This window comes from Martes martes (genome assembly GCF_963455335.1).
Source record: "Martes martes genome assembly, chromosome: 9".
Classification (NCBI taxonomy): Eukaryota; Metazoa; Chordata; class Mammalia; order Carnivora; family Mustelidae; genus Martes; species Martes martes.
In genome coordinates, this window is record NC_137896.1 from 131,476,548 (window position 1) to 131,494,936 (window position 18,389).

The 18,389-nt window shown below is 35.2% G+C and overlaps 1 protein-coding gene across 1 annotated transcript in view; it reads left to right on the top strand.

Moving 5' to 3' along the window:
- Positions 1 to 18,389, top strand: part of ROCK2 (Rho associated coiled-coil containing protein kinase 2) — a 138,395-nt gene that overhangs the window by 104,916 nt on the left and 15,090 nt on the right. Inside the window, exons 12-23 of the mRNA XM_080814160.1 lie at positions 607 to 686; positions 852 to 900; positions 1,467 to 1,602; positions 1,701 to 1,792; positions 2,031 to 2,277; positions 2,617 to 2,723; positions 5,258 to 5,417; positions 8,137 to 8,297; positions 8,688 to 8,872; positions 15,945 to 16,014; positions 16,825 to 16,928; positions 17,090 to 17,276. Coding sequence (XP_080670286.1) covers positions 607 to 686; positions 852 to 900; positions 1,467 to 1,602; positions 1,701 to 1,792; positions 2,031 to 2,277; positions 2,617 to 2,723; positions 5,258 to 5,417; positions 8,137 to 8,297; positions 8,688 to 8,872; positions 15,945 to 16,014; positions 16,825 to 16,928; positions 17,090 to 17,276 — 1,578 coding nt within the window. The remainder of the gene's footprint in view (positions 1 to 606; positions 687 to 851; positions 901 to 1,466; positions 1,603 to 1,700; positions 1,793 to 2,030; positions 2,278 to 2,616; positions 2,724 to 5,257; positions 5,418 to 8,136; positions 8,298 to 8,687; positions 8,873 to 15,944; positions 16,015 to 16,824; positions 16,929 to 17,089; positions 17,277 to 18,389) is intronic.

Below are 18,389 nucleotides of genomic sequence, written 5' to 3' on the forward strand. Positions count from 1 at the left end.
TTTAAAGACCAACATATCTGGCCTAAGACACAAAGAATGGCAAGGAAATGAATTATAATCAATTAGCTATTATTCATCAAGAGTTATTGATTATAACTCTTTATAGTACTGTTCCTGGCATGGTATAGAAAGATATAAAAAAGAGCTTAAATTCTTCTTTTTAAGAGCAATAATATATTTTTGAGCAAGTTCAAATATTCCAAGTATGTGTTTCCGATATAGACCTTTTCATCTTATAAGTACACATTGTGACAGTATTTTATATAAGTCATCTGCGGAAGAACAGTGGAGGAGATCCTTTATTCATAGTGAACGAGACACTTGGTGTCATAGAAGAATTCTGCCAAGTTTAGAGCTTCTCACTCATATGTTTATGTGGTGTGGACATGTACGTGTTTGCATACGTATGTAGTGTGATAGAGAGCAAGAGTTGGAGGATTTTTTCCTTTGTCAGTAAAAATCACATTAAGAAGGTACAGAACCTTTATGTACCATTATAGATGAGGTTATATTCAGCTCACAAAACAGCTTGTCATTGCTTTCTTGAGGCTTTTATATTTTAAGTGTGACCAAACTTTCTAATTATAGTATCTTATTTTCTGACAGATTCAGAAAAAATTATACACATTAGAAGAACACCTTAGCACTGAGATGCAAGCCAAAGAGGAGCTAGAGCAAAAGTGCAAGTATGTTTTGTGGCTAGTTCAGTGTGGTATGTTAAAATTGAAGTTTAAACATGTTACCTAAAAGGAAGGGCTACAAAGTAATTATTTGATTATTTTAAAATTTATAGTAAGATGTTTTTATTATGAATTAGAGATTTAATTACTATTTCTTTTGAAATTCTTCAGATCTGTTAATACTCGCCTTGAGAAAGTAGCAAAGGAACTAGAGGAAGAGGTAAAGTTCCTCTATGCTTTTATTAACACTTTTGTTCACTAAGAGTTTTGATGCCTGGCTTAGCTACAGAGTTCTCTTAGTACCGTATTAATACATATCTTGGTATATAGGAAGACCTACCTTCTAGCATTGGTGAACAGGACTAAAATTACAGGATAAGCATGATGATAGACTTCATTTTGTTATGTTTTTGCAAACTTGAGTTAATTTTAGCATGTGTAGGTAATGCAGGAAAAAAATTTGCATTTATATTACTTGGCTTAACAACAGAAAGTAACTATCGTTTCTTCTTTTAAATTTCTATTCATAATGTTTATATCAAGTGAAGATGATTCAGTGGTAATGGAATGTTTCAGAAAGTTTGACTTTCAGTAGTGAACAATGAGCACTGGTCTTGATAAGTTAAGAGAGGTGTGCTATTTTGAAAATAATGGAAAACATTGTGAACATTAACAAAACAGCAGTTACAGCTTATTTTTAAAGGTGTCTTTTATCTGCTTGAAATACTGTTTTCTTTTATTTTTATGCATACTTTCCTTTGGTAATAACTTTAAGCATTATTTCAGATTACTTTAAGGAAAAGTGTGGAATCAGCATTAAGACAATTAGAAAGAGAAAAGGCACTTCTTCAGCACAAAAATGCAGAATATCAGCGGAAAGCTGATCACGAAGCAGACAAGAAACGAAATTTGGAAAATGATGGTTTGTAGTGTAGAATATTAAATACTTACCAAGAAAGAAATTGTGTGTGTATGTGTATGTTGTGTTGAAGCTTGCCACTGAAATTCTTTTTATCATAGTTAACAGTTTAAAGGATCAACTTGAAGATTTGAAAAAAAGAAATCAGAACTCTCAAATATCTACTGAGAAAGTGAATCAGCTCCAGAGACAAGTAGGTTGATCTCAGTTGTAGTAAAGATAATTGAATTTTCTTAATGACTTATTAATAAGACTTTTAGTTGGCAATGTTACAAAAAGGCCTTCTTTGCCTCTTATTTTAAAGGGAAATCATAAGGAAAATATTTTTACTTTTTTTTCTTATTTTCAATAGTTTGTAATGTAAATGGAAATATTTTCGTTATATATGCCTGTGTTTGTTGTTGTTTGTTTGATTTTGAATGGAATATCAGCTGGATGAAACCAATGCTTTGCTGAGAACAGAATCTGATACTGCAGCCCGGTTAAGAAAAACCCAGGCAGAAAGTTCAAAACAGATTCAGCAGCTGGAATCTAACAATAGAGATCTTCAAGATAAAAATTGCCTGCTGGAGACTGCCAAGTTAAAACTCGAAAAGGAATTTATCAATCTTCAGTCAGTTCTAGAATCTGAAAGGAGGGACCGAACCCATGGATCCGAGATAATTAATGACTTACAAGGTATTAAAGTAGAGATTACACTTGAATTCATCTTGATGATTTGCATTTTGGAAACAACTTTTGATGATGGATAATGTCTTGGAGTAGCACGTTTCTGAATATACTACTCTGTTATGTGAAGTTAGGGTGTTGGAAATGCATCGATACAAACTTTTACAAATAGAAAGTTTACTTTAAAATAGTGTGAAATATTTTAAGTTGTCAAACTATCCCCTTGAATTTCAGTTGACTTCATTATAAGGCACTCTACCAACAATTAAAAAAACAAAAATGTTTTACTCTTAATTTAATATGTACATACTCTGTGGGCTTAATGTTTTTAAAATGTTGCAATTTTAGGCAGAATATCTGGCCTAGAAGAAGATTTAAAGAATGGCAAAACCTTATTAGCAAAAGCAGAGATGGAGAAGAGACAACTACAGGAGAAACTTACTGATTTGGAAAAGGTAAAACATGTTCAGCTTTATATATTTTTAAGGAAATGACTATAAAATATCAGATTGGAAAACTTAACTCTAAAATAAGGGAAATCAGGGGCACCTAGATAGCTCAGTTGGTTAAGTGTCTGCCTTCAGTTTGGGTCATGATCCTGGGGTCCTGGGATCAAGCCCCACATCGGGCTCTCTACTCAGCAGGGGAGTCTGCTTTTCCCTTTCCCTCTCCCTTTCTCTCTGCCCCTGCTTGTGTGCTTTCTCTCTCTCAAATAAATAAATAAAATCTTAAAAAAAATAAAATAAGAGAAATCAGAATGCTTTCAGTGGATGTTTCTCCCTAGGGATCCAAGGAATTTTGACTTAGAATATGTCTTAAAAATAATAGAAAGTTATCTCGGCTTTTGGCATTTACAAGTTATTCTTAAAAATACTATAAGCCAGGGATAATTTGTAGACTCTGTACAGTTAATGTGGTGTTTTTGTTCACTTATTTATTCATTTGTTTAAGTATTTAAATGTGTCATCTGTGGTAGAAATACAGAATATAGTCCTTGCTTGCCTTTAACAGTGTCACAGTTGGGTACCTCACTGGCTCAGATGGTAGAGCATGTGACTCTTGATCCCAAGATCATGAGTTCAAGTCCCATGTTGGGCATAGGGCCTACTTAAAAAAAAAAAAAAATTTAATTTAAAAAAGTCTCACAATCTGATGAGTATCTTCTAAAGTGATAAGGTACACAGATAATTCTAATGCAGCACGGTACATAGAATGCTAGAAGAATGAACAGGGTATATAGGATGCACAGAAGAAAAGGCCCCGTCTGACAGGGCAGGATTGGCTGGGTAAAGGCACATTTTGAGTTGGGGAAGACAGCATGAGCAAAAGTTACAGAGGATGGAAATTAGAAAAGGCATAGTTGGTTTATTTAATGCAAACTGCCCAATATTTCTGGAGTACAGAGCAGAAGTCAACAAATTTTAATCTTTTAAGGAAGACACAATAAATATTCAGGCTTTGAAGGCCAAATGGTCTCTATTGCAACTCAGCTCTACTGTACCACATAAAGGAATGGATGCGGCTATATTCCAGTGAAATTTTACGAAAATAGACATCAGACCAAAATTGGCCTGAAGACAGCGGTATGGTCCTAATGCTTAGTATGAGGAATTCAGTGACCAAAATGATCTAGATCATGTAAGATTTTGAATACTCTCTTAAACTTAGTTTCTCTAGGTAATGGACTAACCACTGAAGGACTTTAAATTGGGTGCTCTTACTAGAGGTACATTTAAGATAGATCATTGTGTACCATGTAGAGGATAAATTTGAGGGGAGGACATGATAAAAGGACATGATAAGAGGTAGTAAGGAGATTAGTAAAAGGCTTTTTCAGTAACTCAGATAATGGAGAATTAACTAGTACGGTGGTTGAAAGGATGGGAAATAAGGTGAGAAATATTTGGAGGAAAAATATTTGGCAGCACTTAGTGATTGATTAGATGAGGCATGTGTGTGGTACTTAATAAGGATGAGTTCTAAGTTCCTACTTTGTGACAAGATATATAATGGTACCACTAACTACAATGAATAAAGGTAAACAGCTCTTAGAAGAGACAATGACAAATCGATTTTAGTCCTAAGTTTGAGGTTTGTGTGAGTCAGCCAAATTGGGATGTTTACAACATCAGTAAACTGGTTGTTGAAGCTAGAAATACTTGAGAGTCATTGGTACAGAAGTGCTAAAGCCTGTGAATTAAAGAACCTGTCTGGGAAAAGATTGGTTAGAGCAGTGGTTTTTCAGGGCAGAGTAGATTACTCTGTTGGTGGATTGAAAGAATTATTTTCAGGATTGGAGATTTATTTGAAAAATAAAAGAAATATCTACACTTATGATACAAACTATAGAGAACAAAGAATTAGAAAATCTTTTTGAGGATATATAGAAATTGACATCTGTCATTAAAGATTCCCAACTTAGAGCAAGTCTCTTTATGTGGAATATAAGAGGGTAAATGGTAGAGAATCCTGAAAATTTATCTTTAGATATATATTGGATATGTTTTAAAAGTGAGAAAGAATGATATAGGAAGGGGAGAAGCTTTGTGGCTGAAGAACACTAGCTCCAGAGAACACCAGCATTCAAGGAGCAGCTAGGGGAAAACTTCGTAAGTGACATAAAAGATGAGAACAGGAAGTGGGGAGCCAAGTGAGTTCAGTGTCAGGTATGTCAAGGAAATAGTTTCAAGGTCAACAGTGAGTCTAAATGAGATAAAAACTGAAAAGTGTTTGTTGAATCTGATGTTGAGAATATCGTTGGTTACTCTTTTGAGATAAAAGGCTCTCAGTGTAGATCTCCAGTGTAGAGTGGAGAGACGGGACATGCGTGCCATGGGAGGTGGATTCCATGGATCGTTTTACACAGTGTTCGAGTGAAGAGGGGAGGAAAGGTATTGAACATTCTTAGTCTGTAAAAAACAACTTTATAAGTCTTTGAAATTGTGAGCCAGTCTTTTTGTTGATAGTTGCTATTTTAAATCTTTAATAGGAAAAGAACAACATGGAAATAGATATGACGTACCAACTAAAAGTTATACAGCAGAGCTTGGAGCAAGAAGAAGCTGAGCATAAGGCTACAAAAGCACGGCTGGCAGATAAAAATAAGATTTATGAATCCATTGAAGAAGCAAAATCAGAAGCCATGAAAGGTATGCTTTTTTCTAAGAGTTTTGCCGCAGCATCGTACTAAGAATTGATTCTGTAGTGAACTCTTCGATTTTGAAAAACATTTTTTCATATTTTATTGTCAAATATTGGGAACTAGAGAGAAAAAAAGATTAGGGAAGCTTTACATCACTTTTTTCCTTTATGGCCACAATCATTTCTAAGATAGTAAGGCCCAAACACAAAATTACTCAACCAAATTTAAGGATCAGAGAGAAATCAATATTTCAGTGGAATCAGTAGTAACAGGCACACAGAGCATAAGGTTCTAGATCTGTCTATTCAGATTTGGGGGATTTCCTCTTTCTGTAATATTTAGTTTGACATTTCACCAGTTTGTATAGTAAAATTTTTGCCAGATTATGCAAAATAAATGTTTTAAAAAAATAGTACCTGGCCTAACAAGAATATAAGCTCATTGAATATTTTGAACTCTGGCATGATGAAGATACAGCTAGATTTGGTCAAAGTGTTATTCACTGCTAAGGAATATAGGGTAAGATAGCAGAGCTGACTTTTCCACAAACCAGTATGTATCTTGGAATTGTCTTAGGATAATTTCTTGTTTTCCTAACTGACTGCTTGTAATTATGATGGATTTGAAGTTCCATAGGAAATTAATAAAATACTCTTGTGACAGATTCATAGAACTCTTAAGCAGGAATTTTATTTCATACTGAAGCATAACATTTATGAATAGCTTAGCAAAAAAATAGGTTTTCAATTATTGAATGTAATTGAAATTAGAGATTTTTGGTTAAAATCAGTTTAGTATAAGGTACTAATTAAGGATGTTGAGATTGATTGAGTGCTTCAGTTAGAAAAATCTAAGTACAAGAGAGGAAGTTAGTGGGCCATGTTTCCCTATCAGTGGCTTAGAAGATAGAGTTCAATTTCTTTTGAGGTATAATTTAGGTGCAATAAAGTGTAGACACTATTTTCACATTGTAATATACACATGTAACCACTGTTCAAAACAGGTTGTAGAATCTGTGTTTTCATCACCTCAGTAAGTTCACTTGTGCCCCTTTCTATTCTCTGTGCCCACATTAGGGTGAATTGTCAGGGGGCGGGGGTGTTTCTTTCTTTTTTTTTTTTTTTTATTGTTGACAAGGTTGGCTTCTGAGTTGCAGAAATAATGAGTACATCTGTCCATGACCGGGTCTAAAAAGGCCTTTGTCCTTTCTACTGCATGTCATGGCTTCCTTTGATTAAGAATATGGCTTACTAATGAGTTACTAGTTATGTGACCTTGTCCATAGTTACTTATCTTTTTTTTTTTTTTTCTTTTGGTGCATTGTTTCCCTAAAGAGACAGAGTATTAGGTTGTTGTGAAAATCGAGTAAATGATAGGGGAAAAGTACTTAGAAATATTAGCTGTTACTAGTAGAATGTGAAGAAGTTTCATTTTTTCCACACTTTGGAGGACAGTTCATTAAAAACTGAATATCATAGGTTTATATAACTATAATAAATGATAATCAGATATCAAGCATTAGAGCAGAGGAGCCCAATTGAATTTCTAATCAGTACATCAAAAAGTAATTTCTTTAATGGTAATTACTGGCATTTAATATGAAATCACTTGCTTAGACATAGACCTTGCCTGCTTTTCATTTCAAGATTTAAAAAGGATTGCCTGGGTGGCTCAGTTGGTTAAGTGTCTGCCTTCAGCTCAGGTCATGATCGCCGGGTCCTGGGAAGGAGCCCTGCCTCTGGCTCCCTGCTCAGCAAGGAATCTGTTTCTCCCTCTGCCCTGCCCCCTGTTCATACTCTCTGTTTGTCTCAAATAAATAAAATTAAAAAAAAAAAAGTTTTAAAAGCCATTTCTGATTAATAAAACAAATTAAAAGTTTATTGCAAATCATTTAGAAAATACAGGAAAGTATGAAGAAGTAAAGATTAACCACAGTCTTACTAATCAAGAGGATATTTTGTACATTTTCTGATTTTTTCGTACTGTTCTGCGTTTTTTTCTTCTAAAATAATACTGTGAACATTCTCCTCCAGTCATTAAACATTCTCCTTGAATAGTAAGCACTTACCAAATGCTTGTCATGTGCCAGGCAGCATTTAAGTGCCACACAAATATTAACTAAGAATCTTCATAACATCCGTGCGAGGGAGGATAGGTATTGTTATCATCATTCTAGAGATGAGGAAATTGAGCCTCAGAGAGGTTAATTAACTTGCTTAGGCAAATAATTAGGACATGTCAGAGTTTAACCTCAGGAAGTTTGGTCCCAGAGTCTTGTCCTTTACCATTTCCCCCAAATATAATTGTCATCCTCTGCATATTAATATGCTAATATGGAAAGAGCCATAGACATAAAAAGTCTACCTGGAATGTTTTAGGGTAAGAAGAGTAACACCGAGAGGCACAGAGTAACAGAAAAATAAATAAATCTTTACTAAAAATATGTAAGGCTCTTTTAGAACCATCAGTGAAGGCAGAATTATTTTACTTCCAGTGGAATGGATGTAATAGTGCAGTGTGGTAGATTTTTCCACACTGCAAATGAAATAAATACCTGATTTCCAAGCATGAAACTTGACATTTGAAACTCATTAAGAAGAGTAATGAAAATGTTAAATTGGAAATTTAAAAAAATGTTTGCTATAATTTCTATAGCACTGTGTCATGTATTTGATAGGCTTCTTTTGTTTGTGAATTCATGATTGTGTCCGTTTTTGTGGCAATAGAAATGGAGAAAAAGCTCTCGGAGGAAAGGACGTTAAAGCAGAAAGTGGAGAACCTATTGCTGGAAGCTGAGAAGAGATGCTCCATATTTGACTGTGACCTCAAACAGTCACAGCAGAAAATAAATGAACTCCTTAAACAGAAAGATGTGCTAAATGAGGATGTGAGTATTAAGTTTACTAATAAGTAGTAATAAACTATGTAATAAATTCATAGTCAACTTAGGTTTATCTGTAATGATGTATAGTGATGGTTTCGTAATTTAAAATTTTTTCTTATAAAATACTCTGCAACCTTTAATTTTACTGAATTTGGCCAGTATGCTAAATGGTGAATCATAATTTTAAGAATTTTGAGTTATTTTTACCTTAAAGATCATATTTTATTTTAAAAAATAGGACATGAGAAATAACAAAAACTATTTTACCGTGAAATGAATTAAGTGCCTAAGGGCAAAAGTCTGTTTTGCATGATCATATTTGCTGCAAGCTTCATTGATAAGAAAAAGCAAATCATTACTTATATTTTATCAAGTAGACAATTTGTTTTTTAGGTTAGAAATTTGACATTAAAAATAGAGCAGGAAACTCAGAAGCGCTGCCTTACACAAAATGACTTGAAGATGCAAACACAGCAAGTTAACACACTAAAAATGTCAGAAAAGCAGTTAAAACAAGAAAATAATCATCTCATGGAAATGAAAATGAGCTTGGAAAAGCAGAACGCTGAACTTCGAAAGTAAGTAAATTGTTTGAAACAGAGTTTTATTACTATGTACAACTATTACGTGTAAATTATTTTAATTTTGATTTACCTGGGGATTTTCTTTTGATCATGTCATAGTCTTGACCACATTTGCTCCTTTTTTCTCTATAAGTAATGTGTTGAGTGCCAGTGTTGTCCTTCAAGAAGATTATATTTGCTTCCCCGATGATTTTTTACTTCTTCTACCTTACTATGATATAATGATAGAATGTTCCTGTTGGAGTAGAAGAAACTGTCTGGGATTTTCACCTCACGCTCTTAAGATTCCTTCTCAGAATCGCTCTTCACGCTTATTGTCCATGTGCTTTCTGTTTGTTCTTTCCGTTTCTGGGACTTGGGCATGTTTGATTATTAAACAAACGTACAAATTTTCAAATCATTTATGATATACTTTAGTATTTTACTTAATTTGCTTAGAAAATAGAAAACAGTTTTAAAATCCTTCCAAGGTGAACATTAAATATACCATTAAAGTTTGTCCCATTCAGTCATTAGTAGTATAATTACTTCTGAATCATGCTCACAGCTCCTATTGGATTCCAGTTATTTGGAGAGAACATAGGTTTTAGATACAGATTGAGAGATAGGCATTCCAGTCCCATTACTTACTAGCTGACCAACATCAGGCAAAATATTTAACCTCTTTGAGCTTTTTTAAAAAAAAGATTTATTTATTTATTTTAGAGAGAGAGTGAGAAAGTGTGAGCAGGGTGAGGGCAGAGGGAGAGAATCCTCAAGCAGATTCCCGGCTAAGCGCAGAGCCCAATGCAGAGCTCAGTCCCAGGACCCTGAGATCATAATCTGAGCTGAAATCATGAGTTGGAACACTTAACTGACTGAACCATCCAAGTGCCCCCTCTTTGAGCCTTTTATTGTAAAACCTACAAAAAGGGGCAGTAAGAGCTTCCTTGTTAGGCATTCTGTAAGGATGACAATACATTTACAGTATCTAGCACACAATAAACGGTAGGGGCCTTACTAGTACAACTGTTACTGTTAATACTGCTATATTGCAGGGATGTCTTGGTGGCTCAGTTAGTTAAGCATCTGCCTTTGGCTCCGGTCATGATCCCAGGGTCCTGGGCTGGGATCCCACATTGGCCCACCTGCTCAGCGGGGAGCCTGCTTCTCCCTCTACCTGCCACTCCCCCTGCTTGTGCATGCACTCTCTTTCTCTCCCTCTCTGACAAATAATTAAAATCTTAAAAAATAAAATAAAATAAAAACCCTGCTATACTACTTTGACTATTCCTCTCTTCTTATCATCATTGCTAACTGCTTGCTTTTTACATACCTGTGACAGGTCAATAAGATTGACACTACTTAGTAAAGAATGGTCAAGCATTCAAATATTGACATGATCTAGGAAAGGATGATTAAAAAGATTTTGGGGTTTATTTTGCTGATCTGTTGCCTGGGTAAACCTGGACTCTTAAACTTGATGAGATTTCAACTTTTGGAAATTAGAACTAGAAACTTGAACAATATTTAGGGATCTTCATCTTTGTTTGTTTGTTTGCCCTATATATTAGCTTTATTCTTCTCCCATTTAGACCTAGCTTTTTCCATTTAACAAAAACTTGGTCTTTCAAGAAGGACAAGCTCTAGAGATATGCCTTATAGCTTCATTTATTTGGAGAGACTCTGATTTTACTTTTCTGGACCTCAATTTCAGAAAGTACCCAAAGTTCTAGGATGGAATTCATTGGCCCAGTTTTGGTCAAGAGTGCAAGCTTGTGGACCCTTAAAACAACTTGACTAAATAGATATTCTCCATTGTATCTGTAGTATCCGTAGTATCTGTTCTAACCATAGTGGTTATATGACTGTAAGAGCTTATTAAACATCTAGATTGTGTTTCCTCTCTTATTCTAATTACATTTTGTTTATACCAAATTTATAGTACTTAGTATATATGCCCCTTGTTTCTTTGTAAGTACACATGGATCTGTTGTTTCTTAATTCCTCAGTTCCTAACTCCTTATCTCCAAAGAACTCATATTTGTTGTCTTAACCGTGTAGTACATTATAAGTTCCCTGAATGACAACTATCTCTTTTTTATGTTTTGTTCTCTCCAACCCCTGATTAATGTCTTGCACATGGTACATTCTCCAATGTTGCATGAATATGTAAGGCACTCATAGTCATTATGGGAAATTCAAAGATGAATCGGCTACATTTCCTACCTTTAAGAATCTTAGTAGCATTTTATCAGAAGTTACTTCTTCAGGAGAGGTAAGATGGGTACATAAGTAATTGAAGTTCCAGGATAAAATGATACATTCATACAATGGGAATTTACATATGAAGTGTTATGAAGGCTTACATTTGAAAATGGTTAACATGTGTATCTTTTCTTCCTTCCAAGATGCCAGTAAAACCGTTAGTAAGGGAGTTTTTTAAAACGTGTAAACCCATATCAAGAATTACAATGGATTGGAAGATTAGAAGTTTCTTTAGTAAAGGGGTAGTGGCAAGTGGAAACCTCACTAATGATGTATAGGGCAAAGGAAGCAACAGCAAGGAGTATATATGAAGTGGGATATTAGTGAAGAAGAAAATGTTTCATTATTCAAATCAAGTACCTTGAAGGGCTAGAGTAAGATCTGATGCTATAAGTGGAACAATCTGCTGATCATACTCTTCCTACCAACCCTTGCAGAGATGTCTGTAGCCAGGCACTACCACTACTTGGGTTCCTACAGAGCAGTCCCTCCATAGAAATTGGGCATATCCTCTGCAGAGAATTAGAACTGCTAGTATGGAGTAAGTTCTCATTTTGCCTTTTAGGGGTCCTCCTGCTTATGCGGCTTCTTAAGCCTCTCATCTTAAACTGAAGTTTGCCAGTTAGAAAACCGCTTCCACATGCATAGAGAGAAAAATTAAAATTAAAATACCATCTCCTTTGTAAGTGAATAACCAAGTATCACTAGCATTTGAGGATAGCATGCAGTACTAAGGATAAAGACTATGATAAAGAAAAAGGAAACATATCCCCAGATGAAAAATATATCAAGGAAAGAAGAGAAATTAACAAAAGAAGCACAAACCAAAAAAAGCCTATTGGTAATAAGTAGTATTATTATTGAAATTAGTATTAGTATTAGTATTAGTATTGATCAAAACTTCAAGGAGATACTACTTCCATTAAACAAGAACCTGACATAATGCAAAAAGGGCAGCCAGAATAGGAAGAGCTGTCAAATGTTAAAAATGACTCATATACATTTATTAGGATGGTTCAAAGAAAAATTCAAAGAAATTTCATCAAACATAGAAAAAAAGGGAATGACATGGAAGTTATGAGAGAAATAGGTAAGACACAGAGACTGGTCCCAGGAGTTCTAGCACCAGACAAAGAAGTCTAGAGAAACTGAGGGAAGGAAGTTATTAAATAATAGGGGTACCGCATGGCTTTGTCGGTTAAGTGTCTGCCTTCAGCTCAGGTCATGATTTCGGGGTCCTGGGATTGAGCTCCAAGTCCAGCTTCCTGCTCAGCAGGGGGGGGGGTCTGCTTCTCCTCTCTTTGTCCCTCTCCCTGCTCGTGTGCACTTGCTCGTGCTCTCTCTCTCTCTCTTAAATAAATAAAATCTTTTAAAAAGAAGAAATAGAAAACAGTTTCCCATGGCTGAAAGAGAAGCCTTTGGATTGAAGGGACTCAGAAAATAAGTGAGAAAAGACCCACATTTAGACATTTTCTCATGAAATTTCAAAAACAAAAGAAAGGATGGGAGTGTTGCAGTTCTAATAAAAAACTGGCGTGGGGGTAGGGGGTTGTTGTGGTTTATGGTTGATGCAGTATGAAGTGAAGCGTGGTTATGTGGCTGAGGCCAATGATACAACTGTATTATAGGGGTGGGGAGAGGTTAGGGATGGTAAGAGCTCACTTGGTACTCTGACAGCAGAGAATTGGTAGGTAATATTTTAAATTTGTGTCCAGAAATAAGCTGAGATGTGGAGGTAACTGTCGAAAGAACAAAACACAGAAATGAAATAAAGGAAATGCCTCTTGGGGGTGGGTAGGAGTAGGCTAAGGAGGATTGGGATAAGGAGACTGCTACTTTTCACTGTAATTTTTTCTGTGCTGTTCTGTATTGCTTAATTGTAACCATGTGCATACTGTGTGGTTATTTTTTTAAAAAATACTTTCTTAAATGCCTGGTAAATGTTAGTTTTTTAAAGTTACATATAAACTAATGATAGCAGCTTGTCAAGACCATGATTTAAAGGTCTACTGAGGTTTGCTGCAATTGGGCTTAACTGGTAATGATAAGATCATTTTAAAAATGGACCTTTTATATATTATATATACATTTCTTTCACATTTTTGACTCAGAAAAATAAGAATAATCATGTTTTTTTTTTTTAATTTTTTATTTATTTTCAGCGTAACAGTATTCATTGTTTTTTCACCACACCCAGTGCTCCATGCAATCTGTGCCCTCCCTAATACCCACCACCTGGTTCCCCCACCCTCCCACCCCGCCCCTTCAAAACCCTCAGGTTGTTTTTCAGAGTCCATAGTCTCTCATGGTTCACCTCCCCTTCCAATTTCCCTCAACTCCCTTCTCCTCTCCATCTACCCTTGTCCTCTATATTATTTGTTATGCTCCACCAATAAGTGAAACCATATGATACTTGACTTTCTCTGTTTGACTTATTTCACTCAGCATAATCTCTTCCAGTCCTGTCCATGTTGCTACAAAAGTTGGGTATTCGTCCTTTCTGATGGAGGCATAATACTCCATAGTGTATATGGACCACATCTTCCTTATCCATTCATCCGTTGAAGGGCATCTTGGTTCTTTCCACAGTTTGGCGACCGTGGCCATTGCTGCTATAAACATTGGGGTACAGATGGCCCTTCTTTTCACTACATCTGTATCTTTGGGGTAAATACCCAGCAGTGCAATTGCAGGGTCATAGGGAAGATCTATTTTTAATTTCCTGAGGAATCTCCACACTGTTCTCCAAAGTGGCTGCACCAGTTTGCATTCCCAGAAACAGTCATCAAAACAAAGAGGCAACCCACGGAATGGGAGAAGATATTTGCAAATGACAGTACAGATAAAAGGTTGATATCCAGGATCTATAAAGAACTCCTCAAACTCAACACACACAAAACAGATAATCATATTAAAAAATGGGCAGAAGATATGAACAGACACTTCTCCAAGGAAGACATACAAATGGCTACCAGACACATGAAAAAATGTTCATCATCACTAGCCATCAGGGAGATTCAAATCAAAACCACATTGAGATACCACCTTACACCAGTTAGAATGGCCAAAATTAGCAAGACAGGAAACAACGTGTGTTGGAGAGGATGTGGAGAAAGAATAATCATGTTTAATAGTACACACCTTAATAATAAAATACAGATATAACACAGACAAGTGATATTGAGTGATTACTTCCTTTTTATTAATGTTTTAAGAACCAAGAAGTAAAGAAAGTGACAAATTACATTAAGTGAGAATAAGAGCTTTAAGTAATACACAGATTGAAAAGAATATGATTAAATCATTAAATCTGAGTCTTTCTTGCTGTATATATTTTTGAATGTCCAAGTGGCATTCAAATGTTTTCTCCCTGTAAAATACTCAGAACTGTATTTAAAAAGAAAGAGAAACCAGTATATGTTCCCCTTTATTTTTTTTAAAGATTGGTTTAATTATTTAAAGATTTTATTTATTTGAGAGAGAAAGAAGGCTAGAGAACACAAGCAAGGGTAGTGGCAGAAGGAGAGCCTGCTTCCCTGCTGAGCAGGGAGCCTGATGATTCAGGGCTCTATCCCAGGACCCTGGGATCTTGACCTGAATCGAAGGCAGACAGACACTTGACTGAGCCACTCAGGCGCCCCTTATTAATTTTAGAGAGAGAAAGTGAGCACATGTTGGGGTGGGGAGTGCAAAGGGAGAGGGAGAGAGAGAATCTACAGAATCTTCCCGCTGAGCATGGAGCCTGACCGTGAGCTCAGTCCCACAACCCTGAGATTGTGACCTGAGGAGAAATCAAGAGCTGGATGCCTAACCGATTGAACCACCCAGGCACCCCCATGTTCCCTCTTGTGAATGCAAGTATAGTTCATCTTTGCAGAGAGAACATACTGTAACAGTTTGTTCGTTATCCTTCCGTACCTTCTTCTTTGTCTCTCCTACATACATCCTTTTAAGTGTATGTATACAGGGTTGAGGTTTTTTTAGATTTGAGGGGGGAGTTGTTTTTTAATTGTATCGTATATGTTGTGTTGTTCTCCAGCTTGCTTTTTTCCCTCTTAGCTTTGAGTTGGAATAATTGTGATTTTTACTTTTTTTAATAACCCTAGAGTTTAACTTACTCCAACCCAGCCTCTTAAATGGATTGTTAGGCTTGCTTCTTATTTTACTTATTTTTTATTTAACTTTATTGCTTTATTGAAGATTAATATATATACAGAAAAAAGTACACAAATGATAGGTAGAGCTCAATGAATTTTTACAAAATGTACAGATCTGTGTAGTTAACATCCACATTTAAACATAAAAATGAGCATTCCTTCCCTCCCTGTCATTTTTTCACTCATCCTAAGATAACCAATTTTCAGGTGTTCTTTTAATTCTCTTACTTGGTTGGCAGAAATGGCTGATCACAGTGAATGGTTGAGACTATGTAAATTAGTATTACTGCTTTAATCACTATTTGGTTTGGGACCCCTTTATACAAATTTTTATTTATGTCAGTTATATCTAATGATATTTTTTGTGTTAGAAATTAAAACAGAAAATTTTAAAACACAAGAGCATACAAACACACATTTCATTCATTAGCTGTTGGAGTGATGAATCATTATATGTTCTATAACTTCAAAAGTCCATACACACTCCTGAGAGAATGAGAATTAAAACAATGCAATGATGATTAGTATTATGTAAATAATTTGACTTCTTGGTTTTTTTTAAGGATCCAGGGATGCCCAGTGGTTCCCTCGGCCACATTTCAAGAGTTGCTTATTTATTTTGTGTGTAGCTTATTTGAACCTTTTCTTCAATGTCCCCACAGAGAACGTCAAGATGCAGATGGGCAAATGAAAGAACTTCAGGATCAGCTTGAAGCAGAGCAGTATTTCTCAGTAAGTTCCAGATACATTAATTTGAAAATTACCATCTTTGTAGAATTTAAAAAATTTTTTTGCTGCAGAACTAGAAAGACTCTTGTCTTTAGAATAGATTCTTAAAGCAAACACCAGACAGGGATTTGGATAGGTTGTTTTGTACTACACAATTCATATAAAAAGAACAACTGGGCAAATGACTATTGATAGTGTAACGGAAGCCTATTATCATTGCTAGAAAAATAGTTCTAAGTACATACTTTATGAAGTTGATTAAAAAATGATTGCTTTTTTCCCCTAATAATTCTTTCCATTCAAGCTGATTTTTTTGAGTCATTTTTTATTAACACATAATAGGAAAAATGATTGCTTTTTTTTAAATGATTGCTTTTTGAGGTAGAATTTTCATAGTGAAAGAAAAATTGTCATTTTAACGTTTGTACTTTTTTAATTGGTTTTAAAATTAGTAATGTCACCTGTGTTTCAGTTAAGCTAACAAAATTTTTTTTGTCTAGATTAGTAATATCTTTTTGCCTCTTTATTGATTCTGCCTGTCTGTCATTTAATGAGAAACCTGATATCCAGTTGAAAATCTACCTTCTAAATTGTTAGTGGAACTTTTATTAGTTAATTGGTTGATTTACCAGAAAGGCTCATTCACTGTTAATTTGCTCAAGGGCCCAACATTGCTCAATGTTCAGGAACACATTTGTATGTGTCCAACTTGACTTTGTCTGGATAAACTTTGAATTCAGAAATAAAATTGATGATGAAGATGAGGGTGGTAGTGGTGGCAATGATACGTTTCTGTTCTGTTTTGCTGTTTAGACCCTCTATAAAACACAGGTGAGGGAACTTAAAGAAGAATGTGAAGAAAAGACCAAACTTTGTAAAGAATTACAACAGAAGAAACAGGACTTACAGGAGGAAAGGTAAAGCTACAATCCTTGTATCTTTTGTTCATAGTCATGTTCTCTTCTAGAACAATGCCTACAATAGTGCAAGTAAGAATTTGTTGATGAAGTACATTAGACAAAAACTTTGACTTCCTAATGAAAATTGGACATTAAAATAACGTATCATTAAAATGTAGGGACTCCTTGGCTGCTCAACTGGAGATCACCTTGACCAAAGCAGATTCTGAGCAGCTGGCTCGTTCAATTGCTGAGGAGCAATATTCTGATTTGGAAAAAGAGAAAATCATGAAGGAGCTTGAGATCAAAGAGATGATGGCTAGACACAAACAGGAACTCACTGAGAAAGATGCTACAATTGCATCTGTAAGTAAAATATCTAGTTATTTTTTTATTTTAATTAAATTACTTTATCATCAGTCTTCCTTAAAAGCACCAGGGAAGGTACTACAGATGGAAATGAAAAATCTTAACATGCCGGCTCTAGGATTTTGGATCCAGTGAACATTAGCTTCTCAGTGTTTGGCAGACAGAGGCTCAAAAAAGAACTGCTTCCAGTGGGTGTACCTGTCGGTAAATTCAGAGTGAAAGAACTAAAGTGAAAGGGAAATACCAGACACAGAAACAGTATAAGCCTTTTTCTTCTTGTTAAACAAAGTTTAGTTGAAAAGAATCTTGAAACTACCATGAAGGTACTCCTATGCAGGTGGAAGAAAATTGTAATGAAAATTTCAAAGAGAAGTAAAGTATCGGGTAGTTGAATCTGTTATTAAATTGCTATAGTGGATAAAAAGTGTGGTATTAGAACAACGATATTTAATCCCGTTCAGTGGAAATGAGTAGGGAGGCCAGAACCAGATTCTTGCACAAACAGGAATGTGATACATGGTTGTGGTGGTAATAGACACATTGCTGGGAAAGGATTTAGTTGTAATAAATGGTTTGGGATGACTTTCTTTTCAAAGGGAAAGGAATACAGTTAGATCCTTACCTTTTACAACATAACAAAAATAAATTCTAGCTATCATAGTATATGTGCTGCCGAAGCGAGCACAAATTCTAGCTATCATAAAGATCTAAATGTGAAAAAGAAAAATTTTTAAACAATTAGAACGAAATCTAAAACTTACTGTAGCTGAAGACAACAAACAACTTAGAGAAGATATTTGTAATGTATTCATTAAACAAAGGCTAGTATCAGGAACACATGTGGCACTCCTTCAAGCTCACAGAGAAAAAGTTAAACAATACAGAAGAAAAATGGGCCAAAAGAGGAAACCCTAAAAACATAAGCAGGTGCTTAACCTAACTACTATTTAGGAAAGGCTGGATAAAATAGCTTTGAAATACCACTTCATGCTCATTATAATGGCAAAATTAAGTATCTCACTAATTTCAAGTGTTTGAAAGACATGTAGGAACTGACATTCTTATTTACAACTATGGAGAGTGTAAAAGTAGGTGGCATAGTATAGTAAG